Below are 26558 nucleotides of genomic sequence, written 5' to 3'. Positions count from 1 at the left end.
TGATTTCTGAATATCTCCATACACATAAAAAGTATTTGTAACATGTTTTGTCCTGTTTATTCTCACCTTTACAGTCAAAGTGTTGAGTTCATTTTTAAATGAAAGTACACAATGTTGTACAAACCCCGTTTCCATATGAGTTGGGAAATTGTGTTAGATGTAAATATAAATGGAATACAATGATTTGCAAATCATTTTCAACCCATATTCCGTTCGATTGCTCTACTAAGACAAGATATTTGATGTTCAAACTCATAAACTTTATTTTTTTTTGCAAATAATCATTAACTTAGAATTTCATGGCTGCAACACATGCCAAAGTAGTTGGGAAAGGGCATGTTCACCACTGTTTTACATCACCTTTTCTTTTAACAACACTCAATAAATGAGTGGGAACTGAGGAAACTAATTGTTGAAGCTTTGAAAGTGGAATTCTTTCCCATTCTTGTTTTATGTAGAGCTTGAAACGTTTAACAGTCCGGGGTCTCCGCTGTCGTATTTTATGCTTCATAATGCGCCACACATTTTCGATGGGAGACAGGTCTGGACTGCAGGCGGACCAGCAAAGTACCCAAACTCTTTTTTTACGAAGCCACGCTGTTGTAACACGTGTTGAATGTGGCTTGGCATTGTCTTGCTGAAATAAGCAGGGGCGTCCATGAAAAAGACGGCGCTTAGATGGCAGCATATGTTGTTCCAAAACCTGTATGTACCTTTCAGCATTAATTGTGCCTTCACAGATGTGTAAGTTACCCATGCCTTGGGCACTATTCCACCCCCATACCATCAGAGACGCTGCCTTTTGAACTTTGTGTCGATAACAGTCTGGATGGTTCGCTTCCCCTTTGGTCCGGATGACACGATGACGAATATTTCCAAAAACAATTTGAAATGTGGATTCGTCAGACCACCGAACACTTTTTCACTTTGCATGAGTCCATCTTAGATGATCTCAGGCCCAGAGAAGCCGGCGGCGTTTCTGGATGTTGTTGATAAATGGCTTTCGCTTTGCATAGTAGAGCTTTAACTTGCACTTACAGATGTAGCGACAAACTGTATTTAGTGACAGTGGTTTTCTGAAGTGTTCCTGAGCCCATGTGGTGATATCCTTTAGAGATTGATGTCGGTTTTTGATACAGTGCCGTCTGAGGGATCGAAGGTCACGGTCATTCAATGTTGGTTTCCGGCTTACGTGGAGTGATTTCTCCAGATTCTCTGAACCTTTTGATGATATTATGAACCGTAGATGTTGAAATCTCTAAATTTCTTGCAATTGCACTTTGAGAAACGTTGTTCTTAAAGGGGAACATTATCACCAGACCAGTGACGTGCGGTGAGGTTCATGACTGGTGAGGCACTGACTTCATCACAGTCAGATTTACAAACATATGAACCCTAAAGAGTATCTTATTCACCATTTGATTGGCAGCAGTTAACGGGTTATGTTTAAAAGCTCATACCAGCATTCTTCCCTGCTTGGCACTCAGCATCAAGGCTTGGAATTGGGGGTTAAATCACCAACAATTATTCCCGGGTGCGGCGCCGCTGCTGCCTACTGCTCCCCTCACCTCCCAGGGGGTGATCAAGGGATGGGTCAAATGCAGAGGACAAATTTCACCACACCTAGTGTGTGTGTGACAATCATTGCTACTTTAACTTAACTTTAACTTTACACATACAAACTGTAGCACACAAAAAAGCACATTTAATATAAAAAAATGGTTTTTATGGTCTTACCTTTACTTATAAGTGTGGGGACAGTGGTGTTCGTGTTGGAGGAGTTGTGAATGAATGATATATAAAATTCGTGCTGCAGTCTGCAGGTGTACCTAATGTTGTGTCCCTGCAGTCGTTCACGCTCCTCCGGCGCGAGCATTGTTGTTTTTGCACTTTTTGGCTTCTTGTTAAGTGACTTTTTTTGGGTGGATTCGGTCTTGCACGTGGAGGGTTTGGGTGTGGGCTTTGGTTGGTGTGGCGCTCCCGTCGGGGGGTGCAGTCTGCTGCGGAGGTGCCTTAACCGGCACCAGGAGGCGGGGTTACGCGAGCCTCACACAGTGCGTCTTCGCAGCAGTTTTATGATTGCTCAGCACAAGAAATACATTACACACATACAGTTGTTGACAAAATACACTGTACATTATATACCTCAGCTAACTAAACTATGGAATTGTATAATATAATTCATATATCAATACGGTCTCACTGCACAGCAGGCCAGCAGTTAGCCAAGTCCGCAATCCATGTTGAGGCACTGAGTGACGTGCCTCAACTGGCTGCTGATCACCGCACCGTCTCTTCTCAGTATTTGAACGGCAAATGTGAAAATTCAGCGATTTTGAATAAAAATAATCTAAAACTGGTGAAGTTAAATGGAAAATAACTTTATAGTATAATCACTGGATACATATAACAATTAAAAAATTTTTTTTTCTTTTTACATTTTTTTTCTTTCCATGATGGGTAGGTGAGGCCCTGCCTCCAGTGACCGCACGTCACTGCACCAGACCTATGTAAGCGTCAATATATACCTTGATGTTGCAGAAAAAAGACCATATATTTTTTTAACCGATTTCCGAACTCTAAATGGGTGAATTTTGGCGAATTGAACGCCTTTCTAATATTCGCTCTCGGAGCGATGACGTCACAACGTGACGTAGCATCGGTAGGCAATCCGCCATTTTCTCAAACACCGAGTCAAATCAGCTCTGTTATATTCCGTTTTTTTGACTGTTTTCCGTACCTTGGAGACATCATGTCTCGTCGGTGTGTTGTCGGAGGGTGTAACAACACCAACAGGGACGGATTCAAGTTGCACCAGTGGCCCAAAGATGCCAAAGTGGCAAGAAATTGGACGTTTGTTCCGCACACTTTACCCACGAAAGCTATGCTACGACAGAGATGGCAAGAATGTGTGGATATCCTGCGACACTCAAAGCAGATGCATTTCCAACCATAAAGTCAAAGAAATCTGCCGCCAGACCCCCATTGAATCTGCCGGAGTGTGTGAGCAATTCAGGGACAAAGGACCTCGGTAGCACGGCAAGCAATGGCGGCAGTTTGTACCCGCAGACGAGCGAGTTAAACCCCTTGGATGTCTTGGCTCACACCGTCCCGAAGATGATCAAGAGAAGAATATCGACCCTAGCTTCCCCGCCTGCTGACATGAGGGTATGTCTACAGAATATATTAATTGATGAAAATTGGGCTGTCTGCACTCTCAAAGTGCATGTTGTTGCCAAATGTATTTCATATGCTGTAAACCTAGTTCATAGTTGTTAGTTTCCTTTAATGCCAAACAAACACATACCAATCGTTGGTTAGAAGGCGATCGCCAAATTTGTCCTCGCTTTCTCCCGTGTCGCTGGCTGTCATGTCGTTTTCGTCGGTTTCGCTTGCATACGGTTCAAACCGATATGGCTCAATAGCTTCAGTTTCTTCTTCAATTTCGTTTTCGCTACCTGCCTCCACACTACAACCATCCGTTTCAATACATGCGTAATCTGTTGAATCGCTTAAGCCGCTGAAATCCGAGTCTGAATCCGAGCTAATGTCACTATAGCTTGCTGTTCTTTCCGCCATGTTTGTTTGTGTTGGCATCACTATGTGACGTCACAGGAAAATGGACGGGTGTATATAACGATGGTTAAAATCAGGCACTTTGAAGCTTTTTTTAGGGATATTGCGTTATGGGTAAAATAAAAATAAAAACTTCAAAAAATATAATAAGCCACTTGGAACTGATTTCTAATGGTTTTAACAATTCTGAAATTGTGATAATGTTCCCCTTTAAACTGTTTGACTATTTGCTCACGCAGTTGTGGACAAAGGGATGTACTTCCCCCCATCCTTTATTGTGAAAGACTGAGCATTTTTGGGAAACTGTTTTTATACCCAATCATGGCACCCACCTGTTCCCAATTAGCCCGCCAACCTCTGGGATGTTCCAAATAAGTGTTTGATGAGCTTTCCTCAACTTTATCAGTATTTATTGTCACCTTTCCCAACTTCTTTGTCACGTGTTGCTGGCATCAAATTCTAAAGTTAATGATTATTGTTTATCAGTTTGAACATCAAATATGTTGTCTTTGTAGCATATTCAACTGAATATGGGTTGAAAAGGATTTGCAAATCATTGTATTCTGTTTATATTTACATCTAACACAATTTCCCAACTCATATAGAAACAGGGTTTGTATATCAAAACATGTACTTGACTGAAAAAAAGCAATAATCTAAAATATCTAATCTATAAATGTTAGAATCTATTTGCTGATGTTGTTAGAAGGTCAATGTTAAAATTTTGACAGTTTATTTCAAATCTTGCATCTTCATTTGCTGCTGCTGTTCTCACCAGCACACTTGTGTTTCTTACTCTGGTACTTAGAAGACAATCTTTCACCACACACACTTTCTCAATAATGGGTATTCTCATGTGTCTTTCCAAATGCAAACTTTGTTTAAAACTTTTACTACATACTGAACATGTGAAAGGTTTTTCTCCAGTGTGTGTTCTCATGTGCCTTTTCAACTCACCACGTTGCATAAAACCTTTATGACAGACTGAACACGACAAAGGTTTTTCTCCAGTGTGTTTGCTCATGTGTGCTTTCAAATAGTCACCAAGCAAAAACCCTTTAGCACGTTCTGAACAGATAAAAAGTTTTTCACCAGTGTGTATTCTTGTGTGTCTTACCAAATCTGTTTGTCCGGTGAATCTTTTACCGCAAATACAAATTTCAGTGTGTGTTTTCATATGTAATTTTAAATTTGAATTTGTTACAAACCTTTTTCCACATTCTGAGCAGGAAAAGGGTTTTTCTCCAGTGTGTATTCTCACGTGTGTTTTCCAAATACTGCCTTTGAATAAAATCTTTACAGCAGTTTGAACATGTAAAAGGCTTTTCTCCAGTGTGTGTACTCATATGTGTTTTCAAATAGTGCCTTCGAGCAAATTCTTTACTGCAGATTGAACATGAAAAAGGTTATCCTCCAGTGTGTCTTCGTGTGTGTAATTTTAAATTACACATGAGATACAAATGATTCTTTTTATTAATTTGTTTTTATTATTATTATTTTTTGCTTCACAAATTAAAAGAGCAGAACATTGGAGGTGATTGGAGAGGACGCTGGCACTGTTTGTTCGCCGCTTCTCCACTTGCGATTTATATCTTTTTTTCTGCGCTACTTTTAGCCAGCCAACATACTCATTCAAACAGCACTAACATTTTACCTTTCTGATTTTGCGATAAGCCACTTTTTATATCCGCACCTACCTGCTACCCGCTACCTCCCGCTGTCAACTTCGCCTCTCCGGGGATCCTGCTCGTCCATCAAACCACCGTTGACGGAGAGCTATTCCCCTTCCATCGCTGCAAGCCAATCCTGACTGATGTTGGACACAGACATTGCCCTGAGAGTTATTTTGCGGTTAGCCCTTGCTGCTGGGACCCCTGCTTTCTCATTGACCTTTTTGGCTAACCCTGTTTGGCTAGCAGCTAGCCGGGCTCGGCAACATCCTCCCTTGGACAGCATGACGTTCAGATATTCCATCTCCAAACTCCTCCGACTCAACTCCACAACCACTCCTGGATATAAAATCCCCATCATCAATGAACTCGGACTTCTGCGTCGGCCCCGATATATCCACAGAAGTTGTCGGAAAAAGTTTGTCTACCACCAACAGCTTGATCAGTGTATTACATCCATCTGGACCTCTGTCGCACATCTGGCACGTCATCCATCTGGACCTCTGTCGCACATCTGACACGTCATCCATCTGGACCTCTGTCGCACATCTGACACGTCATCCATCTGGACCTCTGTCGCACATCTGGCACGTCATCCATCTGGACCTCTGTCGCACATCTGGCACGTCATCAGAGCGCTGTGGCTCCTGTCATTAGTAGCACTGGAAACATCACGAGACCACTGCATGACAGCACGGGAAGTGGCGCGAGACCTCCACACACCAAGCAGGACAAAAAAGGTGGAGTGGATTACAGCCTGCTTTGGCCCCTGCAGAAACTCACCACCTCAACAAAAGTCAAAATTGAACTTTTGAATGCACAATCTGTCAATAACAAATCCTCCTTCATTCAAGATCACATAATTGACAAACAGGTTGACTTCATGTGCCTCACAGAAACTTGGCATCAACCAGAGGTTTACTCTGCTCTGAATGAAGCTTGTCCTTCTGGCTACGGCTACCTTGAAAAAGCCCGCAACACTGATTGTGGTGGTGGCCTGGCTGTTGTACACCGAAGGAAATTTGATTTGTCCCCCCTGCCCCTACCTGTGCACTCCTCATTTGAATGCCTTCTTGCATTTAAATGCAAACCCCCTTTCTCCATGACAATACTCCTGATCTACCGACCCCCCAAACCAAACTCTGCTTTCATCCCAGAGATACCTGACCTTCTCACCACACTCTGCACAACCTCAGCCAATATTGTAATACTTGGAGATATTAACATTCATGTCAACACCCCCTCCTGCATCTTTTAGATTGCCTCAACCTGACACAACATGTTGATGTTCCAACACACACCAGGGGCCACACTCTCGACCTGGTCATCACCAACTCTGGCCCCATCAGCAACCTCTTGATGTATGACCTGGCTGTGTCTGACCACAAGGCCATTTCAATGGAGCTGCCTTTCATGTCCCCCCTTGAAAATCCCAAACACCAAATCAGTTTCAGGAATCGAAAAAACATTAATTCGGACACCCTGGCCGTTGACCTCCAGCATCTCTCCTCTGTCAACTTCCCATCAGTCACTGAGTCAGTAGACTTCTACAGCACTTCGCTGAGCAGCCTCCTAGACCTCCATGCCCCTGTCAAAACCCGAACAGTCACCTTCATGCACTCAGCCCCATGGTACACCGGCGAGCTGCGGAAAATGAAGAGAACGGGGCGTGTCCTTAAACAGCGTTTCATGGACTTAGGACTCACTGTTCACAAAATAGCCTATGGAGAACACCAGAAGGCCTATTCAAAGTCCCTCAGTGATACACGGTCCCGGTTCTACTCCAATATCATCAACAATAGCCCTAGAAACTCAAAGCAACTTTTCTCCACCATAAATCATCTCCTCAAACCCCAAACTCCCCTACACTCGGACACCACACAGGAGCAATGCAACAATTTCATCTCTTTCTTCAGAACTAAAGTAGAAAACAGCCTTTTTTGGGGCGGTATAGCTCGGTTGGTAGAGTGGCCGTGCCAGCAACTTGAGGGTTGCAGGTTCGTTACCCGCTTCCGCCATCCTAGTCACTGCCGTTGTGTCCTTGGGCAAGACACTTTACCCACCTTCTCCCAGTGCCACCTACACTGGTTTAAATGTAACTTAGATATTGGGTTTCACTATGTAAAGCGCTTTGAGTCACTAGAGAAAAAGCGCTATATAAATATAATTCACTTCACTTCACTTTCCCCCAGCCCTGGTAAAAACGCACAGCCCTGCCATAAGTCCTTTGATCACCAACATTATTAACCACTCCCTCCAGGCTGGTCAGGTCCCCACTGAAAACTGCAGTCATCAAACCACTCCTCAAAAAGCCCAGCCTGGACCCAGAAGGGCTGGCCAACTACCGGCCGATCTCCAACCTCCCATTTCTCTCAAAGGTGCTGGAAAAGGTCTTTCATCTCCGTAATATCGCTAAAATGTGTTCTATTTTATCCACTAGCGACACTGAGATCATTATTCATGCATTCGTTACGTCTCGTCTCGACTACTGTAACGTATTATTTTGGGGTCTCCCTATGTCTAGCATTAAAAGATTACAATTGGTAAAAAATGCGGCTGCTAGACTTTTGACAAGAACAAGAAAGTTTGATCATATTACGCCTATACTGTATATACCTTTATATACATATATACTTTTATATATACCTATACTGGCTCACCTGCACTGGCTTCCTGTGCACTTAAGATGCGACTTTAAGGTTTTACTACTTACTTATAAAATACTACACGGTCTAGCTCCATCCTATCTTGCTGATTGTATTATACCATATGTCTCGGCAAGAAATCTGCGTTCAAAGAACTCCGACTTATTAGTGATTCCCAGAGCCCAAAAAAAGTCTGCGGGCTATAGAGCGTTTTCTATTGGGGCTCCAGTACTCTGGAATGCCCTCCCGGTAACAGTTAGAGATGCTACCTCAGTAGAAACATTTAAGTCCCATCTAAAAACTCATTTGTATACTCTAGCCTTTAAATAGACCCCCCTTTTAGACCAGTTGATCTGCCGTTTATTTTATTTTCTCCTCTGCTCCCCTCTTCCTTGTAAGGGGGGTGGGGGGTAGGGGGGTGGGGGGTTACAGGTCCGGTGGCCATGGATGAAGTGCTGGCTGTCCAGAGTCGGGACCCGGGGTGGACCGCTCGCCTGTGCATCGGTTGGGAACATCTCTGCGCTGCTGACTCGTCTCCGCTCGGGATGGTGTCCTGCTGGCCCCACTATGGACTGGACTCTTACTATTATGTTGGATCCACTATGGACTAGACTCTCACAATATTATGTCAGACCCACTCGACATCCATTGCATTCGGTCTCCCCTAGAGGTGGGGGGTTACCCACATATGCGGTCCTCTCCAAGGTTTCTCATAGTCATTCACATCAACGTCCCACTTGGGTGAGTTTTTCCTTGCCCTTATGTGGGCTCTGTACCGAGGATGTCATTGTGGCTTGTGCAGCCCTTTGAGACACTTGTGATTTAGGGCTATATAAATAAACATTGATTGATTGATTGATTGATTGATTGAAAGGTATTGGCTGCCCAACTTCATGACCATCTTAAAACCAACAACCTTTATGAATAGTTCCAGTGTGGTTTCTGCTCTGGCCACAGCACGGAGACTGCTCTGGTCAGGGTCACCAATGACCTGCTGATGCTGGCTCACCATCTCTTCTCATCCTCCTTGACCTCACTGCAGCATTCGACACTGTTGATCACCACATCCTCCTACACCGCCTACACTCCACCATTGGACTCTTGATACTGCCCTAAACTGGTTCACATCCTACCTCACCGATAGAAAAGAGTTCGTCTCTCTGGGAGAGGCAAAGTCGGACACACTCTCTGTCACCTGTGGTGTCCCTCAAGGATAAATCCTCGGCCTCACCCTTTTCACACTCTACATGCTCCCCCTTGGCCGTGTCATCAGCCAGCATGGAATATCATTCCACTGCTGTGCTGATGACACTCAACTCTACCTGAAAACAAACCCAACCCCCTCTGCAGCTCTGCCATCATCCACACTTACCAACTGCTTGGAGGATGAAACACAATTTTCTTCAACTAAACAGCTTCAAAATCGAAGCCATTCTAGTCGGCACCCCACATCAGACTCAGTCATAAACCATCACCAGCATCACCTTCTCCGGCCACGACATTCACCTCTCATCCTCACTCACTAATCTGGGTGTTAGAATGGACCCTCACTTGACCTTTGAGGCTCAAATAAAACAACTGCGCAAGACCTCCTTCTACCACCTCAGGAACATTGCTAAACTCTCTCTGATGCCGAGAGGCTCGTCCACGCCTTTGTCTCCTCCAGGCCAGACTACTGCAACGAGCTTCTTGTCAGGATCCCCAGCAAGAACATCCAGAAGCTGCAATACATACAAAATAGTGCTGCTAGGATCCTGATGAGAGTGTGGAAATACAACCACATCACACCAATTCTCAAATCCCTTCACTGGCTTCCTGTTCCACTCAGGATTGAATTCAAAGTCTCCATACAAACCCACCAGTCCCTCCATGAAAATGCCCCCCTCTACCTCAAAGAACTGCTCACCCCCAAATCCTCCACACGACACCTCCGCTCCGGACAGGCTAACCTCCTCCAACCTCCGAGGACAAAGCTCCAAACAATGGGAGACTGGGCTTTCTGACCACCTGAGGGCACTACAGACTGTGGATGCTTTTAAAAAAGGCATAAAAAACCTTCTTTTTAAAAAAAAGCCTTTTTGTTTTAGATATTTGCATACTAGTACTAGCTATTTGGCTGTTCTAGTTTTTATTTATTTTTTATTATATTTTTATTTTTTTTAAACACTGTAGCACTTTGAGGTTGTTTACTTAATGTAAAGTGCATTTTACAAATAAAATATATTATTGTTATTATTATTATACATTTGTATTTGTTACAAAACTTTTTCTACATTCTGAGCAGGAAAGGGTTTTTCTCCAGTGTGTATTCTCATGTGTGTTTACAAATACTGCCTTAGAGCAAAATCTTTACTGCAGATTGAACATCAATAGGTTTTCCTCCAGTGTGTCTTCTCATGTGTAATTTAAAATTTGTATTTGTTACAAAACTTTTTCCACATTCTGAGCAGGAAAAGGGTTTTTCTCCAGTGTGTATTCTCATGTGTGTTTTCAAATACTGCTTTTGAGTAAACTCTTTACTGCAGATTGAACATGTAAAGGGTTTTTCTCCTGTGTGTGTACTCATGTGTGTTTTCAAATGTTGTCTTTGATTAAAATCTTTATGGCAGATTGAACATGAAAAAGGTTTTTCTCCAGTGTGTGTACTCATGTGTGTTTTCAAATGTTGCCTTTGAGTAAAATCTTTACTGCAGATTGAACATGAAAAAGGTTTTTCTCCAGTGTGTACTCTCACGTGTGTTTTCAAATTGTGCTTCTGAGAAAAATCTTTACTGCAGATTGAACATGAAAAAAGTTTTTCTCCAGTATGTATTATCATGTGTTCTTTCAGCATGTGTTTTAGTCTAAAATCTCTACCACATTCTGAGCAGGAAAAAGGTTTCTCTCCAGTGTGTGTACTCATGTGTCTTACCAGATGACGATTGTGTTTAAAGGTTTTGTGACAGAGAGAACATGTGAAGTGAGTGTTGTCAGTGTGACATGTTGCATCATCTTTAGAGTGTTCATCATCAGTGTCAGGAGAGTGTGACGTTGTGTCCTCACTATCTGATAGTGGAGCTAAGATCTTGTCTGCTTGTGATCCTCCACAGTGGTCTCCATCAGCTTCTGTTGTCATGTGTTGTGTTGAGCTGCTGCTTGGAGGCTCCGCCTCTCTCTTCTCCTCACTCTCACCTTTGACCTCATCATCTTCACTCTTCACAGGGACACCAGTCACTGGCATCTTGCTGACATCAACCTCCTCCAGTCCTTCAAGATGCTCTCCCTGCTGACTGATGCTGTGTTCCTCCTCTTCCTCTTTAATGTGAGGGCTCAGTGGGTCCTCCTCTTCCTCCTTAATGTGAGGGCTCAGTGGATCCTCCTCCTCCTCCTTAATGTGAGGGCTCAGTGGATCCACTGGTTCCTCTTTAAAATGAGGTGTCAGTGGGTACTCCTCTTCCTTTTTAAAATGGGGTGTCAGTGGGTACTCCTCTTCCTTTTTAAAATGGGGGATCAGTGTGTCCTCCTCTTCCTCTTTGATGTGAGTGGTCAGTGGGTCATGCTCTTCCTCTTTAAAATGGGGGATCAGTGGGTGTTCCTCTTCCTTCTTAATGTGGGAGGGCTGTGGCTCCATCCTGAAGCTCCACTTCTGCTGCTCAGGGAGAAGATGTTCTTCACAGACGTCTGCAGGACACAAGAAGACAAACACGTTTTAGAAACATCCATCTCTGCTCAGTCACGTTTGCATGCACTTAGGAAAAACAAGTTCTTGTATGAACTGTCTTGAAATCTCAGTGACGCACAAACACGCTGCTCTTTACAACATTATTCACAGGACAATAAAAACAAACCAGGACGACAGGACTTTTTACTATGGATGGACGATATGGTTTAAAATTGATTTTGCGATATATTATTTCATATAGAATTACTAATAGAACCATTTTAAAACAGGCTACACAGGCTCCTAATTTAGTTGCTGAAATATGCAGTAAAATATTACATCATTTCCAGTATTTTTACTCAGATAAAGTAACCAGATATTAACAGTAAATAAACAAGTACATTAATAATAATTGTTTTCAACAAAATAATACAATTAGAGATGACACAATATGTTACTGCATATGTCAGCTGCCAAATTAGGAGCTTTTGTAACCCACTTTGAAATTCTTCTATTATCAATCATATACCAAATGATATATGGTGACATATATTGTTATTAGGATATAGATTTGAGGTCATATCGCCCATACCAAACATTGGTTCGCCGAGTCATTTTGTTTGGCCCACCAAATATATTTATTTTTTACATTCTTCAGATGTGTGTGTATGTTTAAAATGTGGTACTACTGTTCTATATCACGTAGAAGTGTCATGTCATGGGGTTGGTGTGCTTTCAACTAACTAACTAGCTTATGTTGCTATATTGACATACTGAGCTGCTTTCTGGCCTCTAAGATGGTGAAAGCTAATTCTAGATTATAAATCATGCCTCTCACTTATGTAGTAGAAGGTTGTGGACATAAACCGGAGAACTTGGTGAACTTTGACATCCAACTTAGACCTGGAGATGGCAAGAAAGACAGAAAGATGCGCTCCTTTGCACCCACCCTTTTTAACCCTTTGTGAGGATTAATTCTTCATCTAAACGGGAAGATATGAACATCCCATCAGTCGGCATCCCAGTGAGAGAAGACATTGTAGGCTTAAAATGAGCAAGATATGTAAATATGACATGTTATTAAGAATGTTACTACATTACATATATACTTACAGTGTGTATTTAAAATGTTGAAGGTTTTAGGATGCTATTTAGAGCACTTTATAGGCAGACTAGAGCGGCTACTAATGACTCAATTGTTAGCTAACTTTTGCGAAGGTTTATTTTCTATTGAGGATGCATTAACCATCGACCTGCTCAGTGGCCTTGTGGTTAGACTGTCTGCCCTGACACTGGAAAGTCGGGAGTTCAAACCCCGGCAGAGTCATACCAAAGACTATACAAATGGGACCCATTGCCTCCTTGCTTGGCACTCAGCATCAAGGGTTGGGGGTTAAATCACCAAATGATTCCCGAGCGCGACCTCCGCTGCCCTCACCTCCCAGGAGGTGAACTTGGGGATGGGTCAAATGCAGAGGATCATTTCACCACACCTAGTGTGGGACTACCGTTGGGACCTGAACTTTAACTTACAAAAGGACTGTGAATGATTCCAAAAAGTGCAGTTCCCCTTGAAATGAGAAAACAGAACAAAAACATATCATGTGAAGTGAATTATATTTATATAGCGCTTTTCTCTAGTGACTCAAAGCGCTTTACATAGTGAAACCCAATACCTAAGTTACATTTAAACCAATGTTAACTGGGAGAAGGTGAGTAAAATGTCTTGCCCAAGGACACAACAGCTACGATGGCAGAAGCTGGGATCGAACCTGGAACCCTCAAGTTGCTGGCACGGCCACCCTACCAACCGAGCTATACCGCCCCAAGTAACAAGAACAAAATACATTAATAATAAAATGCCTCATAGCAAATGTGATGAATTTATCTTATTACTGTCCTTTTTCGGGCTTTCCCTTTTAAAGGGCAAAGTCCTCGCAGGGTCTTTTGTCCTAATGACTGCCTGGTTAAAGTGAGGAGACTATAATTTAGGAAAACTATTTATTTACAAATGGACTACAATATGAAACTCATTTTTACAGGTAGCTAAAGTTGGGATATAATTAAGATAATGAAGGATGACGTGATTAAGAAATGTTTAATATAGATTAGAATAGGCCGTGCAACTAATCATATGTCCTGAGTTCCAGTTGAAACTGGGTGCAAGTTCATGCCCACGCACATACACTCTTATCGCCCACATTCTTGCCACGGTTTACGTGGCTTCTTGGCCCAGGTCTGAAGGACAACACCAGGTATGAAGTCAAGAGTCCAGGGAGAAAAAAGCAGCAGTCAGTGTTGCACAGAAGGAACCTTCCTGGTGTTACCTGACGGCACGACCACCAAGCTGCGACACCACTACAAAGGCTCCTCCATGCTCGTGCTCGTACCACAGCCTGAAGTACCAGCAATGGCTGACATCTACTAGGTACGCCTCCTCCCGGGAAGGAGTGAAGGACAAGGACTGCTCCAACTGTTCTATCAGTGAAAGCCCTGGCTGACTGAGCTGCGTCCGTATGTACCGCCACCTGTTATGATCACCAGTCAGACGACTCATACCAGGAGGCCTTAGACTTCTATATATGTTGGAAGTCAGGGTGTGGCTGATCATGTTGACCTTCCATTGCAACAACTAGCATGGTATAAGATGGACACCATTGCTGTCCCACATTGTTCCCTTGCTCTCTGTCCCACCTACCAAGCCAAAGACTTAGGTCCAATGACGAAACAGGGCGTAGCTGCCGCTGATTGGACCGACACACAAATACCACATTTTCAACACTCCCTGTTGTCGGTTAAAAACATAGCTATGGGCTGCACTTTGGACACACCTGCTGTAGGAGCTAGCAGCTACACAACAGCTAAGCTAAAACAGCACATTTAAGCATATCAAATAATTATAGTTGCTTAATACGTACACAAAGTCTCCAAAACAGAAGTCGGATAGAAAATATCCAGTAACAAAGGTGTCCGCATCGTTCAACTTTCTACGCCATGAGCTTGACTAATGAATTATTGTGGCCACTAGGTGTTGTGAAAGATCAAATCGAACAATTGCAAAAGCATCCGTCATAAGGTTAGTGTTTTTATTATATTTGTGTCAATATGTATAAGCATCCTCAGCCTTCCCGGTAAGGTCTATTCAGGTGTACTGGAGAGGAGTTTATGCCGGATAGTTGAACCTCGGATTCAGGAGGAACAGTGTGGTTTTCATCCTGGTCGTGGAACTGTGGACCGGGTCTATACTCTCGGCAGGGTCCTTGAGGGTGCATGGGAGTTTCCCCAACCAGTCTACATGTGCTTTGTGGACTTGGAGAAGGCATTCCCTCAGGAAGTCATGTGGGGAGTGCTCAGAGAGTATGGGGTATTGGACTGTCTGATTGTGGCGGTCCGCTCCCTGTACGATCAGTGTCAGAGCTTGGTCCGCATTGCCGGCATTATGTCGGACATGTTTCCAGTCAGGGTTGGACTCCGCCAAGGCTGCCCTTTGTCACCCATTCTGTTCATAACTTTTATGGACAGAATGTCTAGGCACAGTCAGGGCGTTGAGGGGATCTGGTTTGGTGGCTGCAGGATTAGGTCTCTGCTTTTTGCAGATGATGTGGTCCTGATGGCTTCATCTGGCCAGGATCTTCAGGGGGATGAGAATCAGCACCTCCAAGTCCGAGTCCAAGGTTCTCGCCCGGAAAAGGGTGGAGTGCCATCTCCGGGTTGGGGAGGAGACCCTGCCCCAAGAGGAAGAGTTCAAGTACCTTGGAGTCTTGTTCACGAGTGAGGGAAGAGTGGATCGTGAGATCGACAGGCGGATCAGTGCAGCGTCTTCAGTAATGCGGACGCTGTATCGATCCGTTGTGGTGAAGAAGGAGCTGAGCCGGAAGGCAAAGCTCTCAATTTACCGGTTGATCTACGTTCCCATCCTCACCTATGGTCATGAGCTTTGGGTCATGACCGAAAGGACAAGATCACGGGTACAAGCGGCCGAAATGAGTTTCCTCCGTCGGTTGGCGGGACTCTCCCTTAGAGATAGGGTGAGAAGCTCTGTCATCCGGGAGGAGCTCAAAGTAAAGCCGCTGCTCCTCCACATCGAGAAGAGCCAGATGAGGTGGTTCGGGCATCTGGTCAGGATGCCACCCGAACGCCTCCCTAGGGAGGTGTTTAGGGCACGTCCGACTGGTAGGAGGCCACGGGGAAGACCCAGGACACGTTGGGTAGACTATGTTTCACGGCTGGCCTGGGAACGCCCCCGGGAAGAGCTGGACGAAGCGGCTGGGGAGAGGGAAGTCTGGGCTTCCCTACTTAGGCTGCTGCCCCCGCGACCCGACCTCGGATAAGCAGAAGAAAATGGATGGCTGGATGGATGGATTTGTAACACAACTTGATGTTTCTTGAAAAAAGCGTCCAGTAGTTGATGTTGTCGCTCCTTCTCCTCTTTTTTGGACAAAGTTCCTCCTCATACTCTGCTATTGTTTTTTGTTTTTTCCTAACATTACAAATATTTCTTCAACGGCAGCAGTTAGTCGCTGATTCACCAACACTCACATCATTTGTAATGTAGACATGTTCACACAATAATAACACTTTACACTTACATTGGATCTCTACTTAATGTAGACATGTTCACACAATAAAAACACTTTACACTTACATTGGATCTCTACTTAATGTAGACATGTTCACACAATAATAACACTTTACACTTACATTGGATCTCTGCTTAATGTAGACATGTTCACACAATAAAAACACTTTACACTTACATTGGATCTCTACTTAATGTAGACATGTTCACACAATAATAACACTTTACACTTACATTGGATCTCTGCTTAATGTAGACATGTTCACACAATAATAACACTTTACACTTACATTGGATCTCTGCTTAATGTAGACATGTTCACACAATAATAACACTTTACACTTACATTGGATCTCTACTTAATGTAGACATGTTCACACAATAAAAACACTTTACACTTACATTGGATCTCTGCTTTGATGTGTCGATCACTTCCGCCTCTCTTTGTTAGCAGCTAACAAGCTAAGCTAAGCAGCAGGCTAGGCTAGCAGGTCAAAGTGCACTCAGACTAATGTATCCGCATACAAACAATGACTCTGTTAAACGACATACATGTGCACATGGACGTTGTAATTAAGACCAAGAAAGCATAATAACCAAAACAAGGTATTCTCCGTCAGACGCCAGCTTGTTTTGTTCTTCCTCCTGTGTGACGTCATCGAGGTGTTCTCAACCGCGGAACAAATGTTGTCCAAACACGTGTTTCACTGGGACAATAGTGAGTGGTGCACACTTCCTTCGCCCAGCCACAGAACAAGAGAAAGTGCCATTTAAGAGTTGCTGGTGTAACAATAAGAAGAATATATTCCACTCCTCTCTTGTACATGCGGCTTATGAGGTAATATACATTATATATGTTTATATTATTTACCTGATATGTTGTTCGAAGCTAACGTGCTAGCGTTAGCCAGCTAGCAGGCCTTTGTAGCAAATGCGAGCGTCTGAGGAGTGTATTTTATATGTTCTCTATGACAATTATATTGACGTATTTAATACCTTAACTGTTTTGTCGCTGTATAGTACAGTCACGCTTAACATCATTAAATATTTGTTACTAGAAAGGAACGAACGTCTCGTAATTTAAGTCTGGAATAAGTCACATGGTATAATAATAATAATAAAACATTTTATTTGGTATAGCACTTTTCAGTGTACTCAAAGACGCTTTACAGGATAAACATTAAAATCATTATTATTATGACAGTGTAATATAATGTATTACACATACATTGCAGTAGTCTACTTTGTGTTGGTGCTAACTTTATTAGCAATAAATACAAATTATGTTGTTTGCACGCACTTCTATTACCTTGATAACATCCATCCATTATCCTACCGCTTGTCTTTTTTTGGGATGGGGGGGTCCTGGAGCCTATCTCAGCTACATTCGGGCGGACATATGAAAATTCAATCAACTGATGCTTGTTATTACGAATACACTATTTGCACAATTGTAAATGATTATATATATATTATATATGTAAGTAAATATTTAATGAAATAAATGTTAAATACACTCCTCAGCCTTCCCGGTAAGGTCTATTCAGGTGTACTGGAGAGGAGGCTATGCCGGATAGTCGAACCTCGGATTCAGGAGGAACAGTGTGGTTTTCGTCCTGGTCGTGGAACTGTGGACCAGCTCTATACTCTCGGCAGGGTCCTTGAGGGTGCATGGGAGTTTGCCCAACCAGTCTACATGTGCTTTGTGGACTTGGAGAAGGCATTCGACCGTGTCCCTCGGGAAGTCCTGTGGGGAGAGCTCAGAGAGTATGGGGTTTCGGACTGTCTGATTGTGGCGGTCCGCTCCCTGTATGATCAGTGTCAGAGCTTGGTTCGCATTGCCGGCAGTAAGTCGGACACGTTTCCGGTGAGGGTTGGACTCCGCCAAGGCTGCCCTTTGTCACCGATTCTGTTCATAACTTTTATGGACAGAATTCCTAGGCGCAGTCAAGGCGTTGAGGGGATCCGGTTTGGTGGCTGCAGGATTAGGTCTCTGCTTTTTGCAGATGATGTGGTCCTGATGGCTTCATCTGGCCAGGATCTTCAGCTCTCACTGGATCGGTTCGCAGCTGAGTGTGAAGCGACTGGGATGAGAATCAGCACCTCCAAGTCCGAGTCCATGGTTCTCGCCCGGAAAAGGGTGGAGTGCCATCTCCAGGTTGGGGAGGAGATCTTGCCCCAAGTGGAGGAGTTCAAGTACCTCGGAGTCTTATTCACGAGTGAGGGAAGAGTGGATCGTGAGATCGACAGGCGGATCGGTGCGGCGTCTTCAGTAATGCGGACACTGTATCGATCCGTTGTAGTGAAGAAGGAGCTGAGCCGGAGGGCAAAGCTCTCAATTTACCTGTCGATCTACGTTCCCATCCTCACCTATGGTCGTGAGCTTTGGGTTATGACCGAAAGGACAAGATCACGGGTACAAGCGGCCGAAATGAGTTTCCTCCGCCGGGTGGCGGGGCTCTCCCTTAGAGATAGGGTGAGAAGCTCTGTCATCTGTGGGGAGCTCAATGTAAAGCCGCTGCTCCTCCACATCGAGAGGAGCCAGATGAGGTGGTTCGGGCATCTGGTCAGGATGCCACCCGAGCGCCTCCCTAAGGAGGTGTTTAGGGCACGTCCGACCGGTAGGAGGCCACGAGGAAGACCCAGGACACGTTGGGAAGACTATGTCTCCCGGCTGGCCTGGGAACGCCTCGGGATCCCCCGGGAGGAGCTGGACGAAGTGGCTGGGGAGAGGGAAGTCTGGGCTTCCCTGCTTAGGCTGCTGCCCCCGCGACCCGACCTCGGATAAGCGGAAGAAGATGGATGGATAAATGTTAAATAATAAAAATGGCTTTAATATACTGTACACAAATTGAACATGCATCAATATTTTGTTTGTAATCGAATCATGAGGTACCCAAATATTCTCAAAAAAAATAAATATATATATATATATATATATCTATCTTTCCAAAAGTATTTGGCCACCTGCCTTTACTCACATAAGTACTTGAAGTGCCATCCCATGGAATTGTCCAACATGTTTTGGTATCCTGGAGCATTCAAAGTTCCTTTCACTGGAACTAAGGGGCCAAGCCCAACTCCTGAAAAACCAACTTTACACCATAATTCCTCCTCCACCAAATTCCACACTCGGCACAATGCAGTCCGAAATGTAGCGTCCATCAGGTTGCCAGATGGAAAAGCGTGATTCATCACTCCAGGCGTCTCTACTGCTTTAGAGTCCAGTGGTGACATGCTTTACACCACTGCATCCCACGCTTTACATTGGACTTAGTGATGTATGGCTTAAATGCAGCTGCTCGGCCATGGAAAGCCATTCCATGAAGCACTCTGCGTACTGTGCGTGGGCTAATTGGAAGGTCACATGAAGTTTGGAGCTCTGTAGCAACTGACTGTGCAGAGAGTCTTTGCACTATGCTGACCTCTGTCAGTTTACGTGGCCTACCACTTGGTGGCTGACTTGCTGTTGTTCCCAAACTCTTCACGTTTCTTATAATAAAGCCGACAGTTGACTTTGGAATATTTAGGAGCGAGGAAATTTCATGATTGGATTTGTTGCACAGGTGGCATCCTATGACAGTTCCACGCTGGAAATCACTGAGAGCGGCCCATTCTTTCACAAATGATTGTAGAAACAGTCTCCATGCCTAAGTGCTTGATTTTATAAGTGATTAGGACACCTGATTCTCATCATTTGGATGGGTGGCCAAATACGTTTGGCAATAGAGTGTATGTATATTCTCACGCCAGCACATTTCTTAAGGTGTGAGTGAGTTTCAACCAACATACTATTGCACGGCCACACTCGCTGGTACTTGTTACACGTGCTTCGCTGCACTTCTGTTGGTTTTAAGAATGTTGCTTTCGCAGAAGGAAGAACGAGGAGAGGATATTGCGTGTAAAAGTAAAGCAAACTAATCACAGCTCTGCAGTCCTGGTCATCGTTGACGTGAGGTCAGACTATTTTGGAGGTGCACATCAAGGTTGGCTGGTAGGTTGGTAGTGGGAGGAGCGAGTTGGCGTCACTCGATGCTGCAGCACAATGAAACTTTTATACGTGCAGACTGACTTAACCTCTTAAAGCCCAAGCTGTTTGTTTACATGCTTTTTTATTTCTCTTTGCTATTTGGGCTTATTGGACCCAAATTAGAATAAAAACTAAGAATCATCTTTTGATATGATGTACTTAGTCCATAAGTACACAAACATGTACTTCATGGAAAAAATATTATATTTGATAGACTAAAAAATATTTGTCACATCTGTTTGTTTGTGTTGTCTTCCAGACGTCCAACAGATGAACGCTTGTCAAGAAGAACGTGCCCTTCAGCAGCAGGGGGGCTCCTCTTTGAGGCAGGAGGATCCACGGCACCCTTACATGAAAGAGGAAGAGGAGGATCTACACATGAAAGAGGAAGAGGAGGGAGAGTGTCCTGTAGGGCAGGAGGAGGATGAAGTCAGCAAGTTTCCACTGACTGTTGTCTCTGTGAAGACTGAAGAGCATGAAGACAAAGCACCTGAGTCCTCACAGCTTCATCACAGTCCAAGTAAGCACAACATCCACATATCATCTAATACAATGTTTGTGACACATGTTCATCCGGGGGCCACATTTATGACTAAAGATGGAGATATACTTGCTTTTTAACACGTCCATTTAAAAATAAATGCTCATCAATCATCAACAGTGTAATTGCTGGGGTGTAACCATGTGACCTAGAGGCCGTCCTCCTTACCTCACCTGGTCAAATGAAGGCAAACATTCAATATGGCTACTGTTTATTTACCTTTAGCAGCACATATGTCAGCATATTTCAAAGGTTTAAAGATAAGAGATGTATACCAAGTACCATTTTTTTAGTACTGGTTCCTAATTATGTCCTCCATGAGGACCGTGAAGATTCTGGACTAAGGACACAACTATTTGTATTTTTAATTCCAGCTGACTGACGTAACTATGACACGTTGTCACATTGAGTTCAGCTGCCGCTGCTACACATTAAAATCAGCTTTGAATAATGACAAATAAGGAAGCAACAACATGCAAAAGTGTGATGTGTGTGTTATTGACAAGAAGATGACATAACTGCATTTCACCTTGCACTGCACACATAGCTGACTTCTTTAAGACTTCAAATAAACAGCTGTTTTTTTTCTTCTTTTTTTTCTTTATTTAACCAGGTAAAATCCCATTGCGATCAAATATTTATTTTCCAAGGGAGACCTGGCCAAGAGGGCAGCAGCAAGGTTACATTAAAACAGTAAACAACACATAAAACATTAAATGTACAACATTAAAACTTGCTGACATAACACATGTGCATACAGACAAGGTAGACTGCAATCCTTTCACAGAAGCTTTAAACTCATTCAATGTAACAAGGGTTTGAAGTTGAATATTGGATTGTAGGTTATTCCAAGCCTTCGCTGCTGAAAACCTAAATGCTTTCTTGCCCAGTTCAGTTCTTACTTTGGGGACGACAAATTGCAGAACATTCATTGAAAGAAGATTGTGACTTCCTTGTTTCTTTGTTAAAATACAAGACGGATAAGATGGGGTGATACCCAGAATGGTTTTGTAGATGAACACATACCAATGATTGAGGCGTCGAGCACATAAAGATGTCCAGTTAACCATTGAGTATAACACACAATGGTGAGTAAGTTAACCATTGAGTATAACACACAATGGTGAGTAAGTTAACCATTGAGTATAACACACAATGGTGAGTAAGTTAGTGATGAATCTCAGTGCCCCGTGGTACACACTATCCAGCTTGTGGAGACAACCAGCAGTAGCATTCATGTACAACACATCTCCATAGTCAATAACATGTACATTTGTTGTTTCCACCAATTTCTGTTTCACAGTAAAAGAAAAGCAAGACTTGTTTCTATAATAAAATCCCAGTAAAAGTTTCAGGTTTTTTTTGCAACATACTGAATGTGCTCCTTAAAACTCAAGTGGTCATCAATTAAAATCCTAAATATTTAAAAGCAGATACTAACACAATTTGTTGCCCATTTCTTGTTCAAATGTTCTCACTCAGTGCTGATCTTACAGTTTTTGATGTGGTAAAGAACATACACTTTGTTTTCTCTGCATTTAAAAGCAGTTGAAGATAGCAAAGTTGTTCTTGTACTCTGTCAAATGCATGTTGTAGATATTTAAAGGCCTCAGCAGGAGTGGGTGCTGTGCAGTATATGACAGTATCATCAGCGTAGGAATGGAAAGTTGAGTTCAGAATATTCTGTCCAAGATTATTAATTATTAATTAATAATGGGCCCAACACAGAACCTTGAGGGACACCCTTTTCCACTTGCATTACGTCCGAGAAGGAACCTTCTATCTGAACAGCCTGAGTTCTGCTTGTGAGGTCATTTGCAAACCATCCAACTGCTTGCTGAGAAAAACCAATAGCTGAAAGACGTTTGATTAAAATGACATGATCAACAGTATAACATGCCTTTGAAAAGTCAATAAAGAGGGACAGACAGCACTGCTTCTTGTCAAGAGCTTCAGTTACATCATTTATAAACTTCATAGCAGCAGTAACAGTACTGTTATTTCTGCCAAAACCTGACTGAAATGCTAACAGAATAAAGTTGGTGTCCAAAAAGTATTTTATCTGTTCACTGAGAAGGGATTCAAGCACTTTTTCCAGAACAGAGAGTTTAGAGATCGGTCTGTAATCATTTAGATTACTAGGGTCACCTCCTTTTAATAGGGGGATTACAAGGGCAGATTTCCAATCCAAGGGGATTTCATTTGAAATTAGAGTAAGGTTAAAAATGTGAGTCAGTGGTCCAGCTATAATTTCACCTGCCAACTTTAGGAAAAGCGGCTCCAACTTATCTGAGCCAGCTGGCTTTCTAGGTTTAAGTTGTTTTAGAGCAGGGGTGCCCACACTTTTTCTGCAGGCGAGCTACTTTTCAATTGATCAAGTCGTGGGGATCTACCTCATTCATATATATCATTTATATTTACTTATTTATGAAAGATATGTTTTTGTTAACAAGTGAAAGGTGTTTGATGATAATGCAAGCATGTTTAACACATATAGTTAATATTGTTAATACATTAAAGGTGTTTAATGATAATACAAGAATGTTTAATACATATAGTTAATATAGTTAACAAGTTAAAGGTGTTTAAAGATAATGCAAGCATGTTTATCACATATAGTTAATATTGTTAAGAAGTTAAAGGTGTTTAAAGATAATACAAACATGTTTAACACATATAGTTAATATTGTTAACAAGTTAAAGGTGTTTAATGATAATACAAGCATGTTTAACACATATAGATTCCTTTCTTTCATGAAGACAAGAATATAAGTTGGTGTATTACCTGATTGTGATGACTTGCATTGATAGGAATCAGACGGTGGTGCTGATAACGTCCGCATTTTCAAATGGAGGAGAAAAAAAGTCCTCCTTTCTGTCCAATACCACATGAAAGTGGTTGGTTTTTGGCATCTTATTTGTCCAGCTTCCGTACTCCTTTGTATACACTTTACAAGAAATACATTGGCGGCAAACTCCGTAGCTTGCTAGCTTGTTTACGCCAGCTTTCTGAGACTCTTATTTTGGTAGCGCAGGCAGGATGAAGCAGCGCTTTTATTGTGCAACTGTGCAGTCGGTCTTTGGAGTTTTGACGACAGGTACGGCGCCAGAGTCTGTTGAAATAAAAAGTGTTTCTCGCCTTCCTGTCGGTAATTTTTTCTTAATAATGTGCTGGCAGCAGCCAGCGTCATCTCAGAAGACCCTCGGGTGCCGTGAATGTCAATCAAGTGACGAAAGTGACAACATAGTGAAGATTTATTATCGCTCATTTTTAGGACTATTTTTTTAATGCCTGGCTGGCGATCGACTGACACACCCTCCGAGATCGACCGGTAGCTCGCGATCGACGTAATGGGCACCCCTGTTTTAGAGCCCTCATGACCTCTGTTGTGGTAAAGAGCGTAGAGTTAAAAACCTGGGTATTTTCAACGGTTCTTTCCGGAGTTAGCGGAACTTCAGTAGAGTTGTCAGAATTATAGAGAAAACCAGAGGACATAAAATGATTATTATAATGACTACCCATTTCTCTTCTGTCACTTACTCTGACACCATCAACAAGTATACTAGGTGGGAGATTGACTGAATTACAGCAGGCGCACAAAGATTTGATGATTTTCCAAAAGTTCTTTGGGTGTTTGATGTTTTCAGTTGTTGTGGAGAAATACAATTCTGATTTGACTTTCCGAAGGAGAGAGGTAAATTGATTTCTTAATTGTCTAAAATTCAACCAATCTGCTTCTAACCCTGACTTGCGTGCCCTGGCCCAAGCAGCATTACGCTCATGCAATACATCTGACAGGTCCGATGTAAACCACTGATTGTCACGTCCTTTAACCCTACATTTTCTAAAAGGGGCATGTTTGTTCACTATACTCAAGAAGTTTCCGTGAAAATATTTCCAAGCCAGTTCAACATGATCAAAAAGAGCAATTCTATCCCAATTAAAAAGATGCAAGTCATGTAAAAAAAGCTTGCGTCTCAAATAATTTCATATTATGTTTTTCAAGAAGACGAGGCTTGCTTTTAGGAATCCTTGTGTCTCGCACTACTGCAATCACATAATGATCACTCACATCATTAGGGAAAACACCAGATGCAACACATTTGAAGGGTATATTTGTTAGAATTAAGTCAATGAGTGTAGCTTTTTGAGGGCATTTCGGATTAGGTCTTGTAGCTGAGTTAATTAATTGTGTTAAATTTAGAGATTCACACTGTGCTTTCAAAGAGTCAGACACAGATGTGAGCCAGTCCCAGTTCAAATCACTATTTCCTTGTATTTCAGTTGAGACAGAAGCTTCACAAGAGTAGATAGGGAATTACTAGGGTCCGATGGAGGCCTAAAACACCCCACTACCATAATGTGGTGATTTCTAGCTAATTCGATTTCAAGTGATAAAAGTTCAAGTTCTTTACTTACTGATTCAGAGAGCACTAATTTAACATCAAACCTCTGCTTAATATATATGGCCACTCCACCACCTTTTCTTTGTCGGTCAGTATGATAGACATTATAGCCATGAATGTAAATATCTTCATCAAGCACAGATTGTTTAAGCCAAGTTTCAGATAAGACTACAATATCAACATTTGTTGAGTTTATCCAGATCTTTATCATATCCAGTTTAGGGAGTAAACTCCAAACATTGATATGAATAATCCCAAAACCAGATCTAGTTTTAAAATCCGCAGGTGTAAAACATTGTGTAGGTGTATCAAGGCCTGGATTAGTCTCAACATTTCCTGAGAGCAATAACAATAATATATTTAAACATTTGCACTTAAAGTTACCATCTTTTGAGTCGGTCTTTAATCTGTGAAAGTAAGTGCTCACAATAGGGGAGGATGCAGTAATGTTGACGTGAGCTCTCAAAACAAGGAAACAATAAGAATGAATGGACTCTACCATAGTATGCAGCCATTTTGTTTTGTCCAAAGTCACAGAAATCTTCAACTGAGATAAGGCCGAGGTTATTTTGTAGCTGCCACTATGATGAAATGTCAAATTATCAAATATGTCAAACTGTGCATCTTGAAGTAGCATAGCTCGTGAGTGGGGGTGACCAGACCCATTTGGGACACCAGTAAAACCACACAAAAGTATAAAACACAATATAATAATTTGTGACATAGTGAGAGGAGAAGTTCCACTTGTTTTACCACTTTTGAAGATGTTAGCAGACAGGGCTAAAGACTAGCAACCAAGGCCGATGGGTGGAAGCCCGTAGACGAAGCCAATGGCTGGAGGCAAACAGCAGGCCGATGGAAGGCTAGTAGGCAGGTCGATGGTGGAAGGCTAGCAGGCAGGTCGATGGTGGAAGGCTAGCAGGCAAGTCGATGGTGGAAGGCTAGCAGGCAGGCCGATGGTGGAAGGCTAATAGGCAGGTCGATGGTGGAAGGCTGGTAGACAGGCCGATGGTGGAAGGCTGGTAGACAGGCCGATGGTGGAAGGCAAGCAGGCAGGTCGATGGTGGAAGGCTAGCAGTCAGGCCGATGGTGGAAGGCTAGCAGGCAGGCCGATGGTGGAAGGCTAATAGGCAGGTCGATGGTGGAAGGCTGGTAGACAGGCCGATGGTGGAAGGCTGGTAGACAGGCCGATGGTGGAAGGCAAGCAGGCAGGTCGATGGTGGAAGGCTAGCAGTCAGGCCGATGGTGGAAGGCTAGCAGGCAGGTCGATGGTGGAAGGCTAGTAGGCAGGTCTATGGTGTAAGGCTAGTGGCGCGGTTGGTAGAGTGGCCGTGCCTGAGGGTTCCTGGTTCAATCCCCACCTTCTACCAACCTAGTCACGTCTGTTGTGTCCTTGAGCAGGACACTTCACCCTTGCTCCTGATGGGTCGTGGTAAGCGCCTTGCATGGCAGATCCCGCCATTAGTGTGT

The 26558-nt window shown here is 43.0% G+C and overlaps 1 protein-coding gene across 1 annotated transcript; it reads right to left on the bottom strand.

Moving 5' to 3' along the window:
• Nucleotides 1-10045: 10045 nt before the first annotated feature.
• Nucleotides 10046-16692, bottom strand: LOC133570547 (uncharacterized). The gene is made up of 2 exons (XM_061923231.2): nucleotides 16513-16692; nucleotides 10046-11551 (listed from the first exon to the last, which is right to left on the bottom strand). The coding sequence occupies exon 2, from the start codon at nucleotides 11499-11501 to the stop codon at nucleotides 10227-10229; it is 1275 nt and encodes a 424-aa protein (XP_061779215.1). The 5' UTR covers nucleotides 11502-11551; nucleotides 16513-16692; the 3' UTR covers nucleotides 10046-10226.
• Between the last annotated feature and the right edge of the window lie 9866 nt (nucleotides 16693-26558).

Source organism: Nerophis lumbriciformis, linkage group LG28, assembly GCF_033978685.3.
Source record: "Nerophis lumbriciformis linkage group LG28, RoL_Nlum_v2.1, whole genome shotgun sequence".
Lineage (NCBI taxonomy): Eukaryota > Metazoa > Chordata > Actinopteri > Syngnathiformes > Syngnathidae > Nerophis > Nerophis lumbriciformis.
The sequence above is the reverse complement of the archived record's forward strand: the minus strand, read 5'-3'. Positions and strand labels throughout refer to the sequence as shown.

Bases quoted from the DNA above. Each gene is read 5' to 3' on its own strand.
- LOC133570547 (XM_061923231.2), bottom strand. From the start codon at position 11,501: ATGGAGCCACAGCCCTCCCACATTAAGAAGGAAGAGGAACACCCACTG.